This window comes from Amblyomma americanum, chromosome 11 (genome assembly GCF_052857255.1).
Source record: "Amblyomma americanum isolate KBUSLIRL-KWMA chromosome 11, ASM5285725v1, whole genome shotgun sequence".
In the NCBI taxonomy this organism is placed as follows: domain Eukaryota; kingdom Metazoa; phylum Arthropoda; class Arachnida; order Ixodida; family Ixodidae; genus Amblyomma; species Amblyomma americanum.
The window spans coordinates 79,685,909-79,704,393 of NC_135507.1; the positions used below are offsets into that span (position 1 = coordinate 79,685,909).

The following is an 18,485-nucleotide window of genomic DNA, read 5'->3' on the forward strand; positions in this document are numbered from 1 at the left end:
CTGAATAAGCGAAATACCGTCAGTTGCTTAAGAGAGAAAACGCCTCTTACGCAAAAGTCTCCGCGGCGGTCACATTTCTATGGAGGTGCCAATGCAAGAGGCTCGTGTATTGTGCGAAGTCAGTGAACGTTAAAGAACCCATGGTGGCCTTAATTATTCAAAAATTATTCCACTACAGCGTCTCTCGCAGCCTCAGTTGTTTTGGGACGTTAAGCACCATTAAAAAAAATGAAAACGAACATTGATGACATTATCCACATTTTCTAATCAACGCAAGGAAAATAAGTGGAAATATATACCACCGAAAGAAGGAATGTTAACACACCTGTCTTGTGCACAGCTCCAAGATGATGTAGACGTTCTTGGCATCCTCAAAGTGGCCGTGGAAGCGAACGACGTGCTTGTGGCACAGGGTTTGGTGGATGTTGATTTCCTGTTCAAGCTGTAGACAACAAATTAATTGTTAATCTCGCAAAAGGTTGTACGAAACGTAACAAAAAGAAGGCAAAGCGGCGGACTAAGATGCTGGTACTTGCCATTAATAAAGACATACACTGAAATGACAAAAGATATGCTCATGGCAAAGGCAATCGGTCACTAGAGATCAAACTTGACATATGTGCCTGTGTTCCTATTTGCGCTGTAACAACCAGGTGTAAATTTTGTCCAATGCTTGTGACCCTCTTCCGCTGACAAAGAGTTGCAGGAAAATTTATGGTACCATTAATACGACAAGGAGAGATTGAACTTTGCCTGTCTCGATACGTTACCGTGTGAGCCATATTGTATAAGTATCCACAATCCATTTACAATCTAGAGAACTTCGCACTTGTTCTGTTAAGCTGGCGCGTCTTTGAAGCGTCTCCGGGAATCGACGTCACCATTGGCTCACATGGGACTGGACCTCAGCGTATTACATCCAATGGTTCGGTAGCTTTCCACTGAAGCCTGAAAGCCGCACTTGCATGACTAGAAAACTGTGACCAATTGGAACGGACTAAGTGGATTCGAAATCGAACGTGGATAACGTATCAGAATAGAAAATGGCCACAGGGCCCAAATATACGAAACGCTTGGAACCGGCTGGCTCTGACGTCTCGCCATTTTGTCGTAAGCTTGGACAGGGGAACACTGTGGGAGGAGGACGGGGAGAAAATAGCCAATCCGCGATCATACATGTTTTCTTTGGGATTCGGTAGAGGGCGCCACTCATTTTGAACTTGCGCGCGAATCCTATGCCGCAGCAATTCCTTCGTTACTTTCGTTTTCATATCATCCGGTGCATCTGCCCGCCTTGCTGCGGCGGCTTCGCCAGAAGAAATGGCCGGGGTTCAATGTGGCTTGAAGCTTGTTAAACGAGCGAAAGCTCTTTTAAGCATGCTCTCCCGTGTCTCAAATCAAATGTCTGGGGGAGGTACCCAGTGGGCATATGATGACGTGGTCATACTACCATAGCTTGGAACATACCACCGCGCAATTAAGTTCGGTGTGACCTCTTGAGGCATTAAAGGTAATCGCCTCATCCATATCGAAACCGCAAGTTGTACCCCGAGGAGATCTCTCGCTCTAAAATCGAAAAAATCATTTTTTTCTCCTCAGTGTCCAATTAGGAATATTCCTTGAAATAAACTGAAAAGAAGGAAGTCCAGCGATGTAGGAACTCACATATTGCCGGTTTACGTCCGATTGAAGATGACTCTTGGAAACGATTTTGCCTGCGTATACCACGTTCGCCTGTTTGTCCACAAACTCGTAGCAGCGCGCATTTCCTCCCTGAAAAAGTAATGCCAGCCATGTTTCATGGACATCCAAATGAGGGACGAATGCTGTCGCACTGTGTGACTGAAACACTCAAACAGTGGATCCCTTCACTCGAGGGCGAAATCGGCTTATTGCCTAAGTGCTAAAAATAGAGCACAGCATCAAATTCAAGACATCTGTGACGAATACATGCAGGTATGTTCCAAAGGTATGATTCAGTTCACAAAGCACAGCAGACAGGAATATGGAGGCAGTCCTTACAAATTCGCAAGAAAAGTGCAAGAATTTTGTGCTTTAGCGCAATTATCCAGTAGTCGTTCGCAATAGGCTTTGTGAGGTATTAAGATGCCTTTTATTGGCACAGTAAGGCATCTGTAGTAGGGGACGTCAGTAAACGGGATAATCGCATTAACTAATAAAGTAAGTAATATGACTTTCAAATGACAACTTTTCACAAAAACACCTTGTCAGTAACCGAATTCCCCCTGTTTTGCACAATCGTAGTCGTCCGGTCGACATGACGTGCTACCATGCGTCCGCCCCCCAAACGAGAAACTCGCCACGCTGGCTCTTTAGTTATAGCTCCCTGCTCCTGAGCCGGGGTACGCGGGTTCGAGTCCGCCTGCGGCAGCCGCGTGTCAATCGATGCGAAACGCAAACGTGTGCTGATCAAAGTCGGTGCCTGTTAAAGATCCCCACGTGGATGAAATCATTATTTTGGTGGTGAAAATTTCCGAAGCACTCGCATATGGCACCTCTATCTTTTCCATCCTTCACTCCTGCCTTCCATCATTGCGCCTTTAAGGTGTCCACCGAGATGCCAGGGCAATCTTCCTCGTTTGGGACAACCGATCTTAACAATCGAGGAGGGAGGAAGGCCGAGTAGAGAGTAAAGGCGCCTGCGTGCGCACACAACAGCCCTTAAGAGGCGGCTCTCCACTCCACTGTTTTGTAGTGTTCCTGTATAGGCGATTTAGAGACACTAAACTGAAGTACAACTCGAGGAAGAAGCAGCGTATTTCCCTCACAGGAGTTCCTCCAGCGGCGAACACAACACCACTTCGCCCTCTTTCCCGCAACATGTACACCCCAGGCAGGATTATATATAGGTTGGCCACTTGTGCAGAACGACTTTCGGCCTTCGCCTGAAGGAACTGTTCACCCTCTGTTGAGAATCCTTGACCCCTTTGCGTTTAAGAATAGCAAGATTCAGAATGAGGCGAATCTATCCTCTAACCAATACGGGTCCCAAATGGTCGAAATTATTCCGGTGCTGTACACTAAAGCACCTCTATCTTCTTTTACTCCCTTGCCTCACGGCGGTGTTCAGGTGAACCGGTCTCTTAGTAGAAAACGCTGCTTTGCATAAAGATGCCTTTACCAACTCTTTGATGATTGTTTGATTTCAGAGTCGCACTAACGAATTCCGTTGATTAATGCCGCCCGTAGTCAGGACTCCCACCGAGAAAGCCACCGTATTCTGACCACTACTAAAGCCGTCTTCGCCAAAAGGAATCAAACAACGAGATTTGTTTCTCAGCTGTAAAGTGGAGACGTAACGGTACCGCCCATGTCTAAAACGTCTCGAAAGGTAAGCCTAAGGGCTGCACGACAGGGGTGTTTGACCTCACACATTACACAATTTTTAAAGATACGCCTTTTGAGCTAGAAGACCGCTTTTACAGGCATAACACTGTAAGCGCTCTGAAAACTAAACATTTTTTCAGATTTGCCTGTGTGGTGGGGTTTGAAAAATGATAATAAACTGCACATCTCCAAAAAAATTTTAATTTTAACCCAACGTTACGGGGCCGATTCGGCTCCTTCATCACGGGTGGCTGAGGGCAGTAGCTAGCGTCTTTAATTGGGTTCACCAGTGGCAGTGTCCTTGGGAAATACATGGGAAATTTCAGAAGCTCTAGCGTATCTTAAAATGGCTCGATTATCATGAGGTCTGTGGCAACGTTTTGTTCTTTAGTGGATAGAGCAACTGTTGCGGACAGATATTATTTTTTAAGTTTAATTTTTTTTACAAATCAGAGGTAAATATTAATAAATATTGCACCTGTAGATGTGTCGTTCTTTCATGTCATCTCGAGAAAAAAACTAAACCAGATGTCACAATTTCGTTCACAACATTTCCTGGCTTTTTCTTTCTTGATTGTCAAGCCGAATTTTCAACCATACCTTCAGTAGTGTTTGCGTTTTACAGGCTTTTTAAGTTGTGTATGTATTTTTTGCGCATATATGAAATTCTCGCCAAATTTAACAATGAACGTGGCTCCATCTGGAGTTAGAATATTTTGTCGCTACTACACTCTACCACTAACCCTTTGGTTGTTTGTGTTCATGCGCGCAGGTTTTTACTCTGAACTTGGACGCACTTGAGCTCTTTCTTTCCATTTTCTTGTTAGGGCTGCATTCGGAAAGGATTTCTGTTTTTCTTTTTCGCTAGAGCTTGTAAAGAAACGCAGTGGGATTAAAGGCCACACCCAAAAGCGCCCCCCTATCTTCTCCCAGCAGCCACACAATAAGGCATTGTTAGTGCCAAAACACAGGAAGGGGGCTCCCTATTCAGGACAGTGTGGGAGAACAGCATTGTTACTCTCCCAGGGCAGGGGCACAGTAACACAGGTGGCGATATAAGTCAAGATTGCTGCTGGAAATATTCCTCATAGGAGGCCATGGAGCCTATAGCGGTGCTTACACGAACCCAACACGGCCTGGTTGTTTGGTTATCGGGCCGAAAACCGGAACTGGGTTCATGTGAATAATTATAATAATAATAATATTAATAATAATAATAATAATAATAATATTAATAATATATGTGAACGCGCGCCGATTCGAGAGTGGACGCGTACAGTCTAGACAACTCCGAAAGAAGGGGCACGTTGACTCAACTCGACCCTTACCCGATGTGATTGTAAACGCAGTCGAGTCGAAAAGTAGGGTTAGGGGGGGGGGGGGGGGGGCAGATGAATAAATGCTTGCTTTTCATGTGCACCGTCGCGCCCCCGATACCACGATGGCGTCCCTCAATCTTGGAGTCTGCTACTGCTTACTCGAAGCTTGGTGTCGCTACAGTTGAACCGGTCTCGAATCACTAAAACCGAATGCATTAAACTCGCACTAGTTGAGTCGGATTGACCATGCTGAACCCGACCCCCGAATCGACCCGACGCTCTCGTGTTCATGTAAATAGGGCTAATGGCGGAAACTGTCATGACGTAGCCATTAACCTCTTTTCACAGAGGCGCTTGCCAATCACCTGAGATTTCAGGCTATATTCGCGGGCAACTATCTATGGCAGTGCAACAGCCCCCATCAAACGGAGAAAGGACCGCCTCCTTCGTTTTCCTGCTCAGCCTCTGCTGCACTGCAACTGCGACGTCATGAGAACCGGTCAAAGCCAACGTTGGCCTGTGGCTCCAAGCTAGTGAAACCAGAATGTCTCGGATCGGCATCGAAACATCGGTTTTCTAATGAATCTTTAGTCGAGTGTCGGTCTTTTCGCTCTAATTCTCCTCCCCACCATGCATATCTCAGCCCAAAGGTTCACGTTAACAGATCAGGTACTGTCGACTGTAAGCGTCGGTACACCTTGTCTGCAGAAAGGAGCTCACGGGTTTCCGAGCCCCCTACTCAGAATAGCCATCCCCGTAGTGTAAATAACGGGATGTCAACCGTTCATGGCGTGGCTGGCAAGATCATCTAGTTTTGCTTCGGACCCGGTTTCGCATGTGTCAAGCTTTCCCCAACCATCTTTCTTCTCCCAATTAGAGACGCCTCGATATGCGCCACACCTAGTCGCACCTCCTGCACTGCGCTTCCAAAAGTCGCAGATTTCATTCATGAAAACGCTCGGAAGGGGCGCCATATAAATACATATATAAAATACATAAAATTATAAAATATAATAAAAACAAAGAAAAGCAGGGCGCATAATGAGACTTTCCCAGAAACCATAGTAGGTATGGAATTTTCGATTTCAAACCCGTGACGTCATGAGAAATCAAGTGTGCTGCCGTTTTCATGTAGAGAAAGAGCACACGCGTTTGGCGCGGTCGGCGCCCATGTTTTCTTCTATAAAATTCCTATTTTTATTATTTTTAAAAATAAGCCACTAATAGCAACTTTGTCCAGAGCAGTTGGAAGTCGCTTGTGCAATGTCGAAATTTGCGTTCAAAGTCACCAAGAATAGCAACACGACGATCGCAGTGGCTTTGAAAATCACACATCTCACCCTTTTACCAAACTTTATATTTTTCCGCTCTGAAATTATAAGCAGTGAAGGAGAGACATTGAAACGAAGTATTTAAGCAGTAATTTATTTACTGAAGTGAGTATCGTCCATAAAGAAACTGAATTAGGAGACGCCGATGGCAACAAACGTGCTCGTTGGTCATCGCAGGGGGACCCTCAAAATAACGCGCTAAAATCAACTACAACAGTCCAGGATAATGTCGAAATAGTTTCGCCTGGCTTGAATCCTTCCAGATAACGATGATAACGGTTTTGAACTCGAACAAACGAATAGTACAACAGTTTCGCGACATTACTTCTCTCAAAAAAGCATCGGCCGGATGCTTGAATGAAAATTCGTCGTCGAATCAGCGTCCACACTCGTACACGGTCACCAGGTTTGCATAGCGTGTGGCGACGGAGGAATACGCGGTATACTGAATAGCCAGCCGAAGTGGAGGTGTTCCCAAGTTGTGTCAAAAGATGACTCACACTTATCTGTTCTGGCTAGGCGAAACCAACACTGGTTCTAACTACAGGCTGTATACAGCACCCCACTATTGTGTATGAATTTTCGCAGAAAAGATGCCAGCCAGCTTAGGGCCACCTAAACCGGACGACGTTCTTTTCCTTGTGGCAACTCAGAGGTGGGTTACTGGATAAACGTCCATTTTCTGACCACCACCCCTTAAGAGGGGTTATTTAGTTGCGCTTCTGTCTACCAGCTTTGCCAGGATATATACAGAAAGTTGTCGGCCCAACTTTTTGTTCGCGGAAAAGCTAACACTTTCGTGTAGCGGTAGAATTTACACACTTGGAGAGGAAGTAGAAGTTCCCTCTGTTTTGGGGTACTTAAGCGCTGCCATCTATCGACAGAAAAAGTTCTAATCTAATTTGCCTCGTAGCTGGTGAGCCCTCTTAAGCGAAAGGCGTGGGAGAAGGGGAGGAAGGGGGGGAGGGGGCTAAGGCCGTTAGTCAAGTCGCACAGGTTTGCTTTTGTGTGGTCGTTGTGTTTCGGTGTTGACCACCCCGAACAACATTAATCGCACAAAAGGAATCCTGCCCCCAGTACATGCGCAGGGGCTTCCCTCTTCAACTCAACGAAAAAAAGTCGCCATTGACCTCCTCCCCACGGTGCGACGTGACTAACAGCCTTAACCCCCCCCCCCCCCCCCTCGCCTTTCTCATCAGATTTCGTTCCTTTGACCTCTTCTTCCCCTCAATACCTAAAGACGCTAGTTACTGTCCTCCGTAACCCCTGATGAAGGAGCCGAGTCGGCGTCGAAACGTTGGGTGAAAATTAATTTGTTTTTTAGTTGTAGATGTGCAATTTATTATAAATAAGCAGTCTACTACGCTCGATTACTGCAAAGAAGTCCTAACCAGCAGTCTGGTTAACTAATTATGAATGGTTAACTTTTTATTTAATATCGCAAAGCTCTGAGGTCATCGAGAGGAGTGTAGCCCTCCATAACTAGTACCTGTATCAGTTCTTAAAATTGCTCAAATGCCGTTACCGTCGTCGCTGTGGCCGAAAAAATTTAGGCTATTTCAATGAGTTACGTGCAGTGGAGAGGTTGCTTTTCCTGCAATCTTCTCGAAAACATACGTGTTTGGGCAGGATGTAACCAGAACACGTTCGGCCAGACCGCAGAAGGTCACCGCGTTATCGAAATTCCAAAACTCATATAGATAATGGTAAGGGTGGGCTACATGCCTCTCAATAATTACAGAACCTAACAGCAGTAGTTAAAACGTACATACTATTGAGTTTTGGTCAACCAGCCTTCTAGTTCACATCTCTTAGATCTATTCTGGAGTACTACACCGCACACAATTCTACACCGAAAAAAGCGCCTTTGTAACAAAAAACGCCTACCTTAAAAATTGAATGAAGTCTTAAGTGAAACACAATGTATATAGAGCTTATGGGGAGCCATTCTTGCTGCTCTACACTTCAGACTTCATTGGCATGGTTACGTTTGCCAAAAGCTGTACATTAACCACTCGCGCAGCATATGAGCACTCAAAACATATTTGCGTTTTCCCCGACGCACAAAGCGACAGCAGCAATTAATATTCTAGCTTCTTTCACGGGGTGTTGTTATAATTAGACTATAATAAAATGGTACCAGAACGTTCTGCGGTGTAGAAGGTACCGGGCCCGTTGTCATAAGGCGACATACCTTGCCGAGGAAGTTGCCGAGGGTGTATTCCGTCGGGGAATTCGTGTCGATGACGACCCCGGGGAATTCGTCGCTGGTCTGCGCAGAAGCCATCACGGAGAGAAAACGCGAACTCGACTCCACGCTTTCCACTGCTGCAATGCACACTTCAACACAGGCACAAGCGACTGAGCTCGACACTGGCGTTTCTGACTGCTGCGGGACGGTTTTGGAGAGGTAGCACCAGGTGCACGAAAAAAAGCCACGCTATTGTTTGGCGCCACTCGACACCGAGATCCAGGCAGTGGCCGCACCTAGTCCGTGTGACCCTCCTATTGTAGGCGCCCTATTGTAGTCTATTGTAGGCGCCCCAGAAATCCCTTCCATTATCATGCTTCGGGAATAGTCCTTCCAGAACCCTCAGGTCACCCAACATGCTGGGCATTTCCGGGGAATATAGCTTTTTTCGGTTATCTTACCACACCTTCAATAGAACCTGTTCCAGCAGCAAAGGCTGACTTGTCACTTGGTTGGTGATAAGCTAGAATGGCCACTGTGAACAGCCCGTACTATCTCCGCCAGTGTCAGGTTTCCTCCTAGTGATGAATTACGCTTTCCTGCTGTGGAGTTACAACAGAAAATCAAGTGCCCGAATATCAGTTCATTGTTTTCCAGACAGGGGTAGGCGTTTGCAGATGACGAAATTTATTCATTATTAATTTCGCTTGAGTAAGTTTGTTCATAGGTTACGTTCTTCCGTCATGTGTGCTTCGTCCTTTGTCTTATTACGTAAGGACGTAGTTTTCAAAGTTAGTATGACCACGTTTTTTCGTGCGGTATCTGAGCCTTTACATATTCTAGAAATTTTTCTATTAGAAACAATCACGTAGTGCTAGACTGTGAAGCAAAGCAGGTTAATGCTGAGACTGCGAAGTATTCGTTTTCAGCTGTTGAGTGCTCAACTTTACAGGGCAGACGGTACAAAATCCACACTAGAGTGCTGTGTGCATTCCCTGGAAAGGTATACCTGGAATACCTGGAGACTGGGGACAACCGAATACTCAGGGAAAGCGTGGCAACTGCCGACATTGTAAACGAAGATGGCGGACATGCCAGTGCAGAACATGTGCACGGGATGGGCATTTGCTTTGGTAGCTTGGGCAAGTCGGAGAAAATAGGTTAGAAAACAGGAATCACTAGGAGCTGTGAAAAATTGACTCATAGAGCAGGGAGTGGTAGCAAGGAGATTAACAGTAAAACGCCAACAAATGCGGTCAGTGTCAGAGCCAAGAGTCTGGGAAGGAACAAAGCCACAAAGGCGGTGGTAACAGCAAGAAGGGGGACGAAAGTAAGTGAGAGGGATGAAGTACACGCGTGCTAATCGCCGGTAATTCCAACTTGAGCCACAGCACCCGAACTATACTGGAGCGCTTAGGGGGGGGGGGATAGGCGAGTGGCAGCGAGGATATTCCCGGAGAGGACAATAAACCAGAGACGAAAATTCGCCATTTTCCTACGATTTCGGCTTGAAGCAATGAGGCAAAACTCGTCTGATACCCAGAAAACTGGTTCAATGCAAACGCATGGAAGCAACGCAGGCGATACCCGATACCCAAGTGCTACCTGCCTGCTTGACAGCTGTTGTCATCTGTCGTTTGCGCATGCGCTGTAGAATGTGGTGGGTTGATTTCAAGCAATGGAGACGCGGGCATGAGCATACCGCATATTAGCCGTGTGAAAGAGTATGTTGCAAGGCGTCAGCTGGTATAAAGGCGCATTCACACGACGCACTGTCGGTCCGCGGCCCGCGCATCACGTGTTCCCACCTCACTACAACTGACCTGCCATCCGATGTTGCCACGCGGATACGGTGGAACAAAAAAAAACAGACAACGCACTGGGCGAGCGAAAGTTGCTGCAATACTGATAAGCAGGAAAGTGAAGACGAGCTTCAGTCTGCTGCCTACTGACCCCGTCTCTCTAATGTATACCTTTCCATCTCTCTGCACATCTGTACCCAACAATGAATGAGCTACAGTAGCATGCAACTCAAGAATGAATCAGCAATTGCCCCCTCAAAGGAGGCCCTGTTGTTGATGACATCTGCCGATTCCCGCACTTGACTCATTCTCTCCCTCTCTCCGTTGACCAGTCACATTAGACCGGCTAAAGTTAAAACGGAGGGGGTAGAAATAGAATGGGCAATAACTAGGACTTATTCGGATTAATCGCGGCGTCATTGAAATCGGTCACAATGATCTTTTTGTTTTGCTTTAGGGGGGTTTGACGTCCCAAAACGACTCAGGCCATGAGGAACGCCGTAGTGAAGGGCTGGGGTCGTTTAAAGTGCAATGACTTCGCACAGCACACGGGCCTATAGAAATTCGCCTCTGTCGAAATTTGACCGTGGGAGAGACATTTACTGCAGCCGAAGCTTTTCTAGCAACAATACTAGCAACCCTATCGAAACGTTGGCAAAAGTGGGCTGGTGGCCAGACCTAAAGCCCGCAGCTTCCCGATCCGCCGCTGAATCGTGCTGGGTAAAGCCCACTTCATATTTCTCTCTTGACCGGGACGCGGGCCGACAGCCCGCCTCACACATCGTAGTGACGCGGGCGAGGGGGCCCTACGGTCGGTCGTGTGAAACGGCCTTAGTGGTAGCGGTACCTTGCAGTTCAATATAGCAGCGGCACGACTAAATGATGCTCCCAATGGTCTCGCTGCAACGGCGGGGAAGAGGGCTTTCAAATGCCAGAAATAAACATGAAACTGCATAGAATAGGCGTTTTGGAAGTATTTGAGCGAAATGGCATTCATTTTAGTGGAGGGGTGGGCGCAGGGATAGGCAGGGACCGGGTGGGCCGCGCAGTGGCTTTTTTACGTGGTCCGTCGGAACTCCGGTCTTACAAATGCCTATTAGCAAATGCAATAATGGAGGCCGAGGCCAACAACATGGATACTGGGAACATAAGGAAGTAAATATACAAAACAAATTTAGCGCCTAAGTTTCATGAATATGCATAAGGGCAGACAAAGGGGGAAATGGTCTAAAACATATCAGCATTTAAGGGAAGGTGAAATAGGTTAATGCGCTCTATTTGAGATTCAGGGATCTAAATGACCCACCGTTTGTCGATGGCTACAACTCGGAGGAGTCGAACAGATAAACGACGGAGTGAAGGGAGTCGGCACTGGTAAGTTGGTATATCGCTAAATAAATTGGGAAGGAATAAAATCTAACTGCAAAGAACGTATATGGGTATCGGGAGCAATTTTCGGGTGAAGGTCATGGCTAGCAGTAACTTATTCATAGATGGCGGACAATTGAAGGCAAGTAAAAATAAGGATCTTATAAAATGTCTCAAAGAACACATAAAACAGTTGATAGACGATACCGAGATGATTCTACCATGAAAGAAGGAATGGCAACATCAAATGTCTGCACGGGTGGACAAATAGTAACGGAACCTTACTATACTGTAACTTTTAGAGGAAGTTACTGCAAATAGAGAAGCTAAATGTGAAGGAGAAATCACAAGGGATTGCGGAGAGTTCGGGCACTGGGACGCCAGCATCGTCCGGCGGCGAAGGCGGTGATCAAAGACCTCTCTCCAGGCTGTCACGCTCAAGTTCAGTAGTGGCTGCAATACTCTGGCGTCCTTTGTGGAACGTTGTAACTCTTCACACACGCACACACACGGCTAATGTGCGTTACTGTGGTGGCCCAATAAGTAGTCATCACAGATGTGGCTTTGGGTGTTTCAGCTCTCAGCCAGGACACGCGGTCTGTCCTGTGGAAAACGTTGGGGAAGAATGTAATGGCTGAGGCCCCCTCGAACATTTTAACGGATCCTAGGCAATTACTTGGAGCTTTTGCTTCTCGTCTATTTTGAAGCGTGGCCAGTACATCATGACTTTAGCCCGTGAAATTGTGTTCATAAAAAAGATGCCAAAGGGACCAGAATATATAGCGACGACCTATGCGTGCACCTCCGTCCTCTTGCCCAGTTTGGATTGCTGGAAGATATAGCAGTGCCCCATTTCAAACAAGGTGGTAGCATGTGCACCATTCTAAGCCTTTTTTGCTTGTTTTTTTTAAGACGTTGGTCTGCAAGTTCGCCATTTTTTTTCAAAGTACAATCCCAAATCCTGCTGTTCCAAGCTGATGTCGTCTCCCATGCTTTTGAGCCGCTAATCTCCCAATCCCATTTTGCTAACTTGTAGCGCAGATCCATTCACCTGACCATTGTTGTCTCTAAACCCTGGCGCCTCGGGAAGAGTGGCCGCATTCAAATCAAATTATATCTTTATTTTCCATCAGGTGCAAAAGATGATGAGGCTACACAAAAAAAGCTGCCACTTGGCGGTTCGACGAGTCCGCGGCCCCATATATAAGGCTGCGTCTAGACAGCACCAGAGAATCCAGAAGATACCGCCGCATTCCTGTACAAAGAGTTCAATTCTTTCTATTGGTGTACCACGCATTACTTATGTGTCAACTTGTCGCCTAGATTTCCTTTTGTATATGCGCGTTCTAAGACACCTTGATCTCGGTTGAAAGAGTAGAACCTCTTGAGTTATCATAGAACTATTGCTTATTGATCTGAATTTTACAGCTTTATAAGTTCTACATTCTTCTTTTTGGCATATAACAGATCATGTTTTTCCATCTACGTTGCATCTCGTATATGTACTGCGAAAGTGAAGAACAGAAGGGAAAACTTAAGGGTGTTTTCTAACGTTCCGACAAGAGGACACGACTTCGTCTGGAAAAAACATTCATCATTGACGGGATTTAACTATGGTCATCCCTCCGAGTTGGAAGAACCAGTGAGGAGGAGGAGGGTGTGAAGTGGAAATGGAGTGTAGGATGGGGCATGTGAAACTTCTCCAGACATAATGGCTGCCAAAAATGATTATCCGGTAGAGAAAAAGGCAAGCTCAGCACAAAGGAATGCTGGGGTGTGGAGCTTAGAGAGATAGCCATAGTGGCCTTGAAAGGCTGCGTCGCCAGCTGGGACAGATGGCTTCGTATGAGTGGCTGCGATGATCTGAAAACTCACATAAGGGGTTAGTCAGCATGGCAGAACAAAATACCGAGAAACATACAATAAAGTTAAAAAAGAACACATGAGGGTGAGTTCAGAGAAAGCACGAAAGGAGTGGAAAGGAGTCCCGAAGATGTGTTCCGGAGAAGTGGCGGCAAGAGGAGTAGGGCACAAGCTCAAGTTAAATTGAACATAGGGAAAAACAAATTGAATAAACATTCCCATGAATGAAGAGTCGACGCGCTCAGCAACGCTATAACTCAAAATCCACACCCACATCCTCTCCCTGTCATTTTATTCCCGCCAGCCGCAACTGAGGTGCTCCAGGTTTCGATGGCAGATGCCCCGGCTAGCAACATCTTTTCGTTACGTTGTTATGATATTAATAAAATTTCCTTAACATATACATAAAACTGAAGTGTATCTTATCCTGTTATCACCATCCCCCTTGCATCCTGCACATGTGCTGCGAAAGTGAACAAAGGAGGGGAAAACTTCAGGTTGCTTGCCAACGTTCCGACAAGAGGACGTGACTTCGTCTGGGCAAAGCATTCATCTTTTACGGGACCATTGACGCGCGTTTGGGAGCGCATCGATCCTTTCATTAATGAGAATATGTATTCAATTTGCTTGCCACCCGTTCGTCGATGAGTTCAGTGAGTACACTCAGTGAACTCATGGACCAACGAGTGGCAAACAGAGCTCGAAAACAATATATCCAACACTTCCTCCGCGGTCATACTGCCAGCTCACCGACAATCTTCCCAAGAAGCTCACTGGGCTTTTGTATAGTTGGGTCCAAAATGGCGCCATTTCAATAAAGCACAGACTAATGTCAAACAACTCCTGTATTTAACTTACAAACGACCAATTGTTGAATATTAATGTCCTGTATGAACCCCCCAGTTTGCTCACTTAAGTGACGTGCTAGAGCGGGTTCAGAATAATGCTGCGTGATTTCTGTCCAATAATTAAAGCTTCTCAGCTAATGCTACGTCTCTAAAAAAGCACCTGGTTTGGGGATCTTTTGCTAACCGTAGGAAACATTTGAGGTTGCAAATCATGCATCGCATCTATATTGGAAAGCTGAGCATTGACAAAGACCGGTACGTGCTTCGACCTCACTTTTTTTTCTAGAGGACTTGATCATTAGTGGAAGATCCCAGTGATTAAATGTAGCACCGATATTTACAAAACCCCGTTTTTTCCACGGACGATCAATGCGTGGAACAGGCTGGCAGCTGGCAGCCGGCGTCACTGAGTGCACCACGGAAGATCAGTTCCGTGCATCCTTATCTGACGTGTGACTGGCGCGCAGTTCTCTTGCGCGCGTCTTTGACTTCATTAGTGTCATTGGATTTGTGGAGCTTGGTTGTCCTCCTTCACTGCATGCATTTCCTTATTCATTATTAGCTGCGTCATTGTATTTTTGTTATCCTGTTGTACTTTCGGCTAAACTAGAAGTCATTGTTTCCTACCCTGAAAAAAATGCCTTCGGGCGCTGCAGGTTCCTGAAAAAAATAAAATAAATAGAACCCCAAATATAGCAACACTCAAATTTATCGGGCGTCAGCAAGAGATACCTCAAAAGATGCCATCACCATAAATAAGGATTTGGTCTTCTCCACAGTTGCTGAGCGCACCGATGTTAAGGCTTGAAGCTCCCGTAACTAGCGCTGTTAAATCCACCCCTGAGGCAGTGTTGGCGGACTATTTTCTTCTTTTGTTTTTCGGTATTTCGTTCCGCCATGTTTACTAATCCCTTATCCGAGTTCTTTAGGTCAACGCAGCCAGTCATACCTAATGTCCTTAGAAAAGTTTATCTAGGGGCTTTAGTCATACCAAGTCACCTGTCTCAGCTGGACGTACAGCCTTTCATGGCCACGCTCGCTATCTTCTCCACGCTCCACACTCCCGGATTCCTTTCTGCGGAGCTGGTCTTTTATTTTAAATATGTTGGAAATGTCGTTCGGTTTAAGACACTCTGTTGGCCTGGCAAGACGTAATTTAAAACGTTGTTACACCCGCATGTAAGGATAGGAGTTCTCTCCTGGTGAAATATGAAGCACCGATTACGGAACGGACCAACCAGATCGAAAGGGAGAAGGTCTCTTTGAGCCCTAACCACAGGAACAAGCTTGTGCACTGTAGATCGAATGTAGTCTATCAGATTCCGCTGACCTGCTGGAAAGTTTATATCGGGCAAACAGGCCGTAGTATCAACTTTATATTACTCCATCGTTCAAATCCCTTAGCTGATTCACGGGGCCAGCATCTGCCTAAGCATTGTAAGACCTGCAAGCATGATGACAACGAATGCACTCCCTTTTCGGCAGGACTAAGGTTATCGGACGCTCCAGGGAAAAGAAAGACGCGAAATTGTCGTAGCCTTGGAAATCGCGAGCCAAGGGCCTGACAAATGTGTTATTGGTGCGTCCATTCACTTGAACCGCAAAGCGTTGGATTCTCTCGGTTTCACGAGATGATTAAGGTTTTTTCCTCTTTGTGTGTTGGTGTGCATGCGCTTTGTTGTTGAAACAAGGAGGCCTTCGTGGAATAAACCACTTGTTAGTCTGCGCTCTCGTCCCGTGTGCTTCTTTCATCTTATCCCGTCCTTTTTGCGCAGTTATTTCTTGTTCTTAAAATGTCTTCTACAGCACTCTTATTGAGTAATAACTTCGCAGTAAACGGAATTAAGCGTACCCTTGATTCTGATCAGTGGCCGGAGTCCTTGGTGCGCAATGCAACCGCGCACGCTAATAGAGCGACGTTCGCTTCATTGAAAAGGCGACAGCTAGAAAGGCCCACAAGTGGGCTTTTACCGCGTGAGGCGCAATTAGCGTTGCTCGACGCGGAACGAATCTCTTGCCCTTCAGCACAACTGTTTGGTCGAAGACCATTTCCCAAGTATTTCACCCAGAAGAGCCGAGCACCAGGCCGGGGGAAGTTTTGTGCCCTTTAGGAAACACGACGGTAGAGGGGTCCAACGCAGAACCTCCCGAATGCGAGGCGGACGCTTTAGCCCAATGCCACCGCTTCGCGAACTGCGATTCACACGTGCAAAAAATAAATACGACTACGCAATCTGCCTTACAATAGCTGAGTTTTCATTTTCCGAAAACCTCTCATTGTGAGAGCCGAGTAAAAGAGTGCGATTATATTACCTTCAACATACCAATTCATAAATCGAAGTGTTGAAGATGAGACTGCTACACTTAAATGCACCCAGATGAACTGTTAGCGATGAAAGAGTATAGCAATAACTGGAGCATAAGATGCATTTCACTTGAAAAGAAACACTGGCCATAGTCACTGGCCGGATGAACTTCTCGCCCTGGCGTGACTGCAGATTGAAAAAAAAATGGTGGTGGATTAGCTCTGGTTAAATCTTTAGTTAAGCGATAGCTATATCTGGCCGATTGGAACTCGCTCGGCTGCATTGCTAAGTCAGTCTTTCGCCGCACCGTTTCTCTGGGCGTTCCTTCATCTTCGTCCCACTTGACACGGCGCATGCGCACTGCTGTTGGAGCTCGGTTTCTCCGGCGCTCCGCGACGCCGGCAGCAGCAGCTGCTCCACACCACGTGACCAACCACTTGGCTGTTCACGTGACCAGCTACGGCACCGCGCCGTCGGCAGCTGCTCCGTGCCACGTGACAGACCACGTGGTGGTGGCGGCGCCGTCACGCTGAAGGCTCGAACTGCAACCATACTGCAGCCACTGATCGAGCACCAACCGTCTACAGACTGGCCGCTGCTTGTCCCACTTCGTGGAGAAAGTCGATTCAACCGATAATACGACTGCCCTCCAACATTCTGCAGTCCAAGCGAGGTGGGTTGTGTCAATTTCGAGGCGGAGTCATTCGTGTCGGGCGGTGATACGTAGCTTCCAGCAAGCGACGCGACTTGAGGGGAGGTATATTTCTGCCGACCGAAGCCGTTTCCTAATCGCCCACCAAGACACTGTCTGGATGCCTGCCCATTTCCTCCTCTATCTCGGCAGCGGCCGTATGGGGACTGCAGAAGGCGGCGGCTACGATCAGCCGGTCTTCCTCCTCACTGAGGGATCTCGGACGTCAGCTAAGGTCCGCGTCGCCAATCCTCTCTTCTTCTAGGCAAACAGGCACAATGCCTGTTACGGTCCCTGTACTGCGCACCCTACATCAGCAGCAATGCTTCTCCTTGACCTGCCTTTCTGAACTAACGCCACGATTTGCACTCTTATAGCAAATTTGACGCGCCGCATCTCGTTTTTTCCTTCTGGGGAGATCGGTAGAGCCAGAATCTAAATATAACACCTCTTACCGTCTGTCACGAATAAAGCGTACGCTATCACCGCTTTTATTGACTTGTTCTGTCGCTTAGGCAACAACCGATCAACCGTTTATTTCAGGCAATTATTCCTTATTCCTTCATACTCATCCTTCGGGAGAGTGGCTGAGGCTGCTCCCGAAAATAACTGCCAAGCATGCCGAAAACAAACAACTATCCCAATCTTCACTCTTCGCTTAATGGAGCAAAGCAATATGAAAAACAAAAATGGAAAAGAGAGACGGCGACACAGAAAAATAAATTCGTTGGAGGCATTAAAATATATTTTAACTGCGGGAAGGTGGAGGCCGTATGAGACTCATTGCACTGATTTGAATTTGAGTGGTGACGTCACGCCGCGCAAGCGCAGAGTTTTTTGGGGTGGATCACACCACCCGCCACAGTGGGCAGTTTGCTCACAGATCAGTTGGCAGGTTGTGACACGTGACCAGGTCACGTGACCTAGGATGTAACGGACGGACACCGCGATGTGACGTGACCGGACGGACGGCCACCGCGAGCATCAGCCACTAAAGGATTTCGCATTATTAAAATTTGCTAGGCCCTGACAGTCCGCTAAAGCCCCCCGCTCCTAATACTCAAGAATGCCAACGGACTTTTGTTATCAGCCTCTTCGTCACCTGCAGCGCCACGCCATATGTCATTCAGGCACTCCGGTGACCCCTCATGTGTGCTAGTGTTTTTTACTCGCTACTGTTCTTGAAGACCACCGTTACGTTTGTCGCAACACCTGTGGATGGAAGAATGTCCTGATTTTGTTTGTTGTTTATAGTCGGATGCAACTAAAGAACGCAGCTGCTTTTTCCCATCAAAGGACCATTTTCCAGACAGTAGCGTAGTCCCACTGTCATGTACATGCTAGAGCGGCAAAGCAGGGCGTAGTAGATGAAAGGGGATAGTCCCTTTCTTCTATTGTCGGGGATAGACCTGTGTCTC

The 18,485-nt window shown here is 46.8% G+C and overlaps 1 protein-coding gene across 1 annotated transcript in view; it reads right to left on the reverse strand.

Moving 5' to 3' along the window:
- LOC144109746 (serine/threonine-protein kinase PLK1-like) overlaps positions 1–8,285 on the reverse strand; it is a 63,006-nt gene extending 54,721 nt beyond the window's left edge. Inside the window, exons 1-2 of the mRNA XM_077642541.1 lie at positions 8,193–8,285; positions 326–442 (exon numbers count right to left, since the gene is read on the reverse strand). Coding sequence (XP_077498667.1) covers positions 326–442; positions 8,193–8,285 — 210 coding nt within the window. The remainder of the gene's footprint in view (positions 1–325; positions 443–8,192) is intronic.
- Between the last annotated feature and the right edge of the window lie 10,200 nt (positions 8,286–18,485).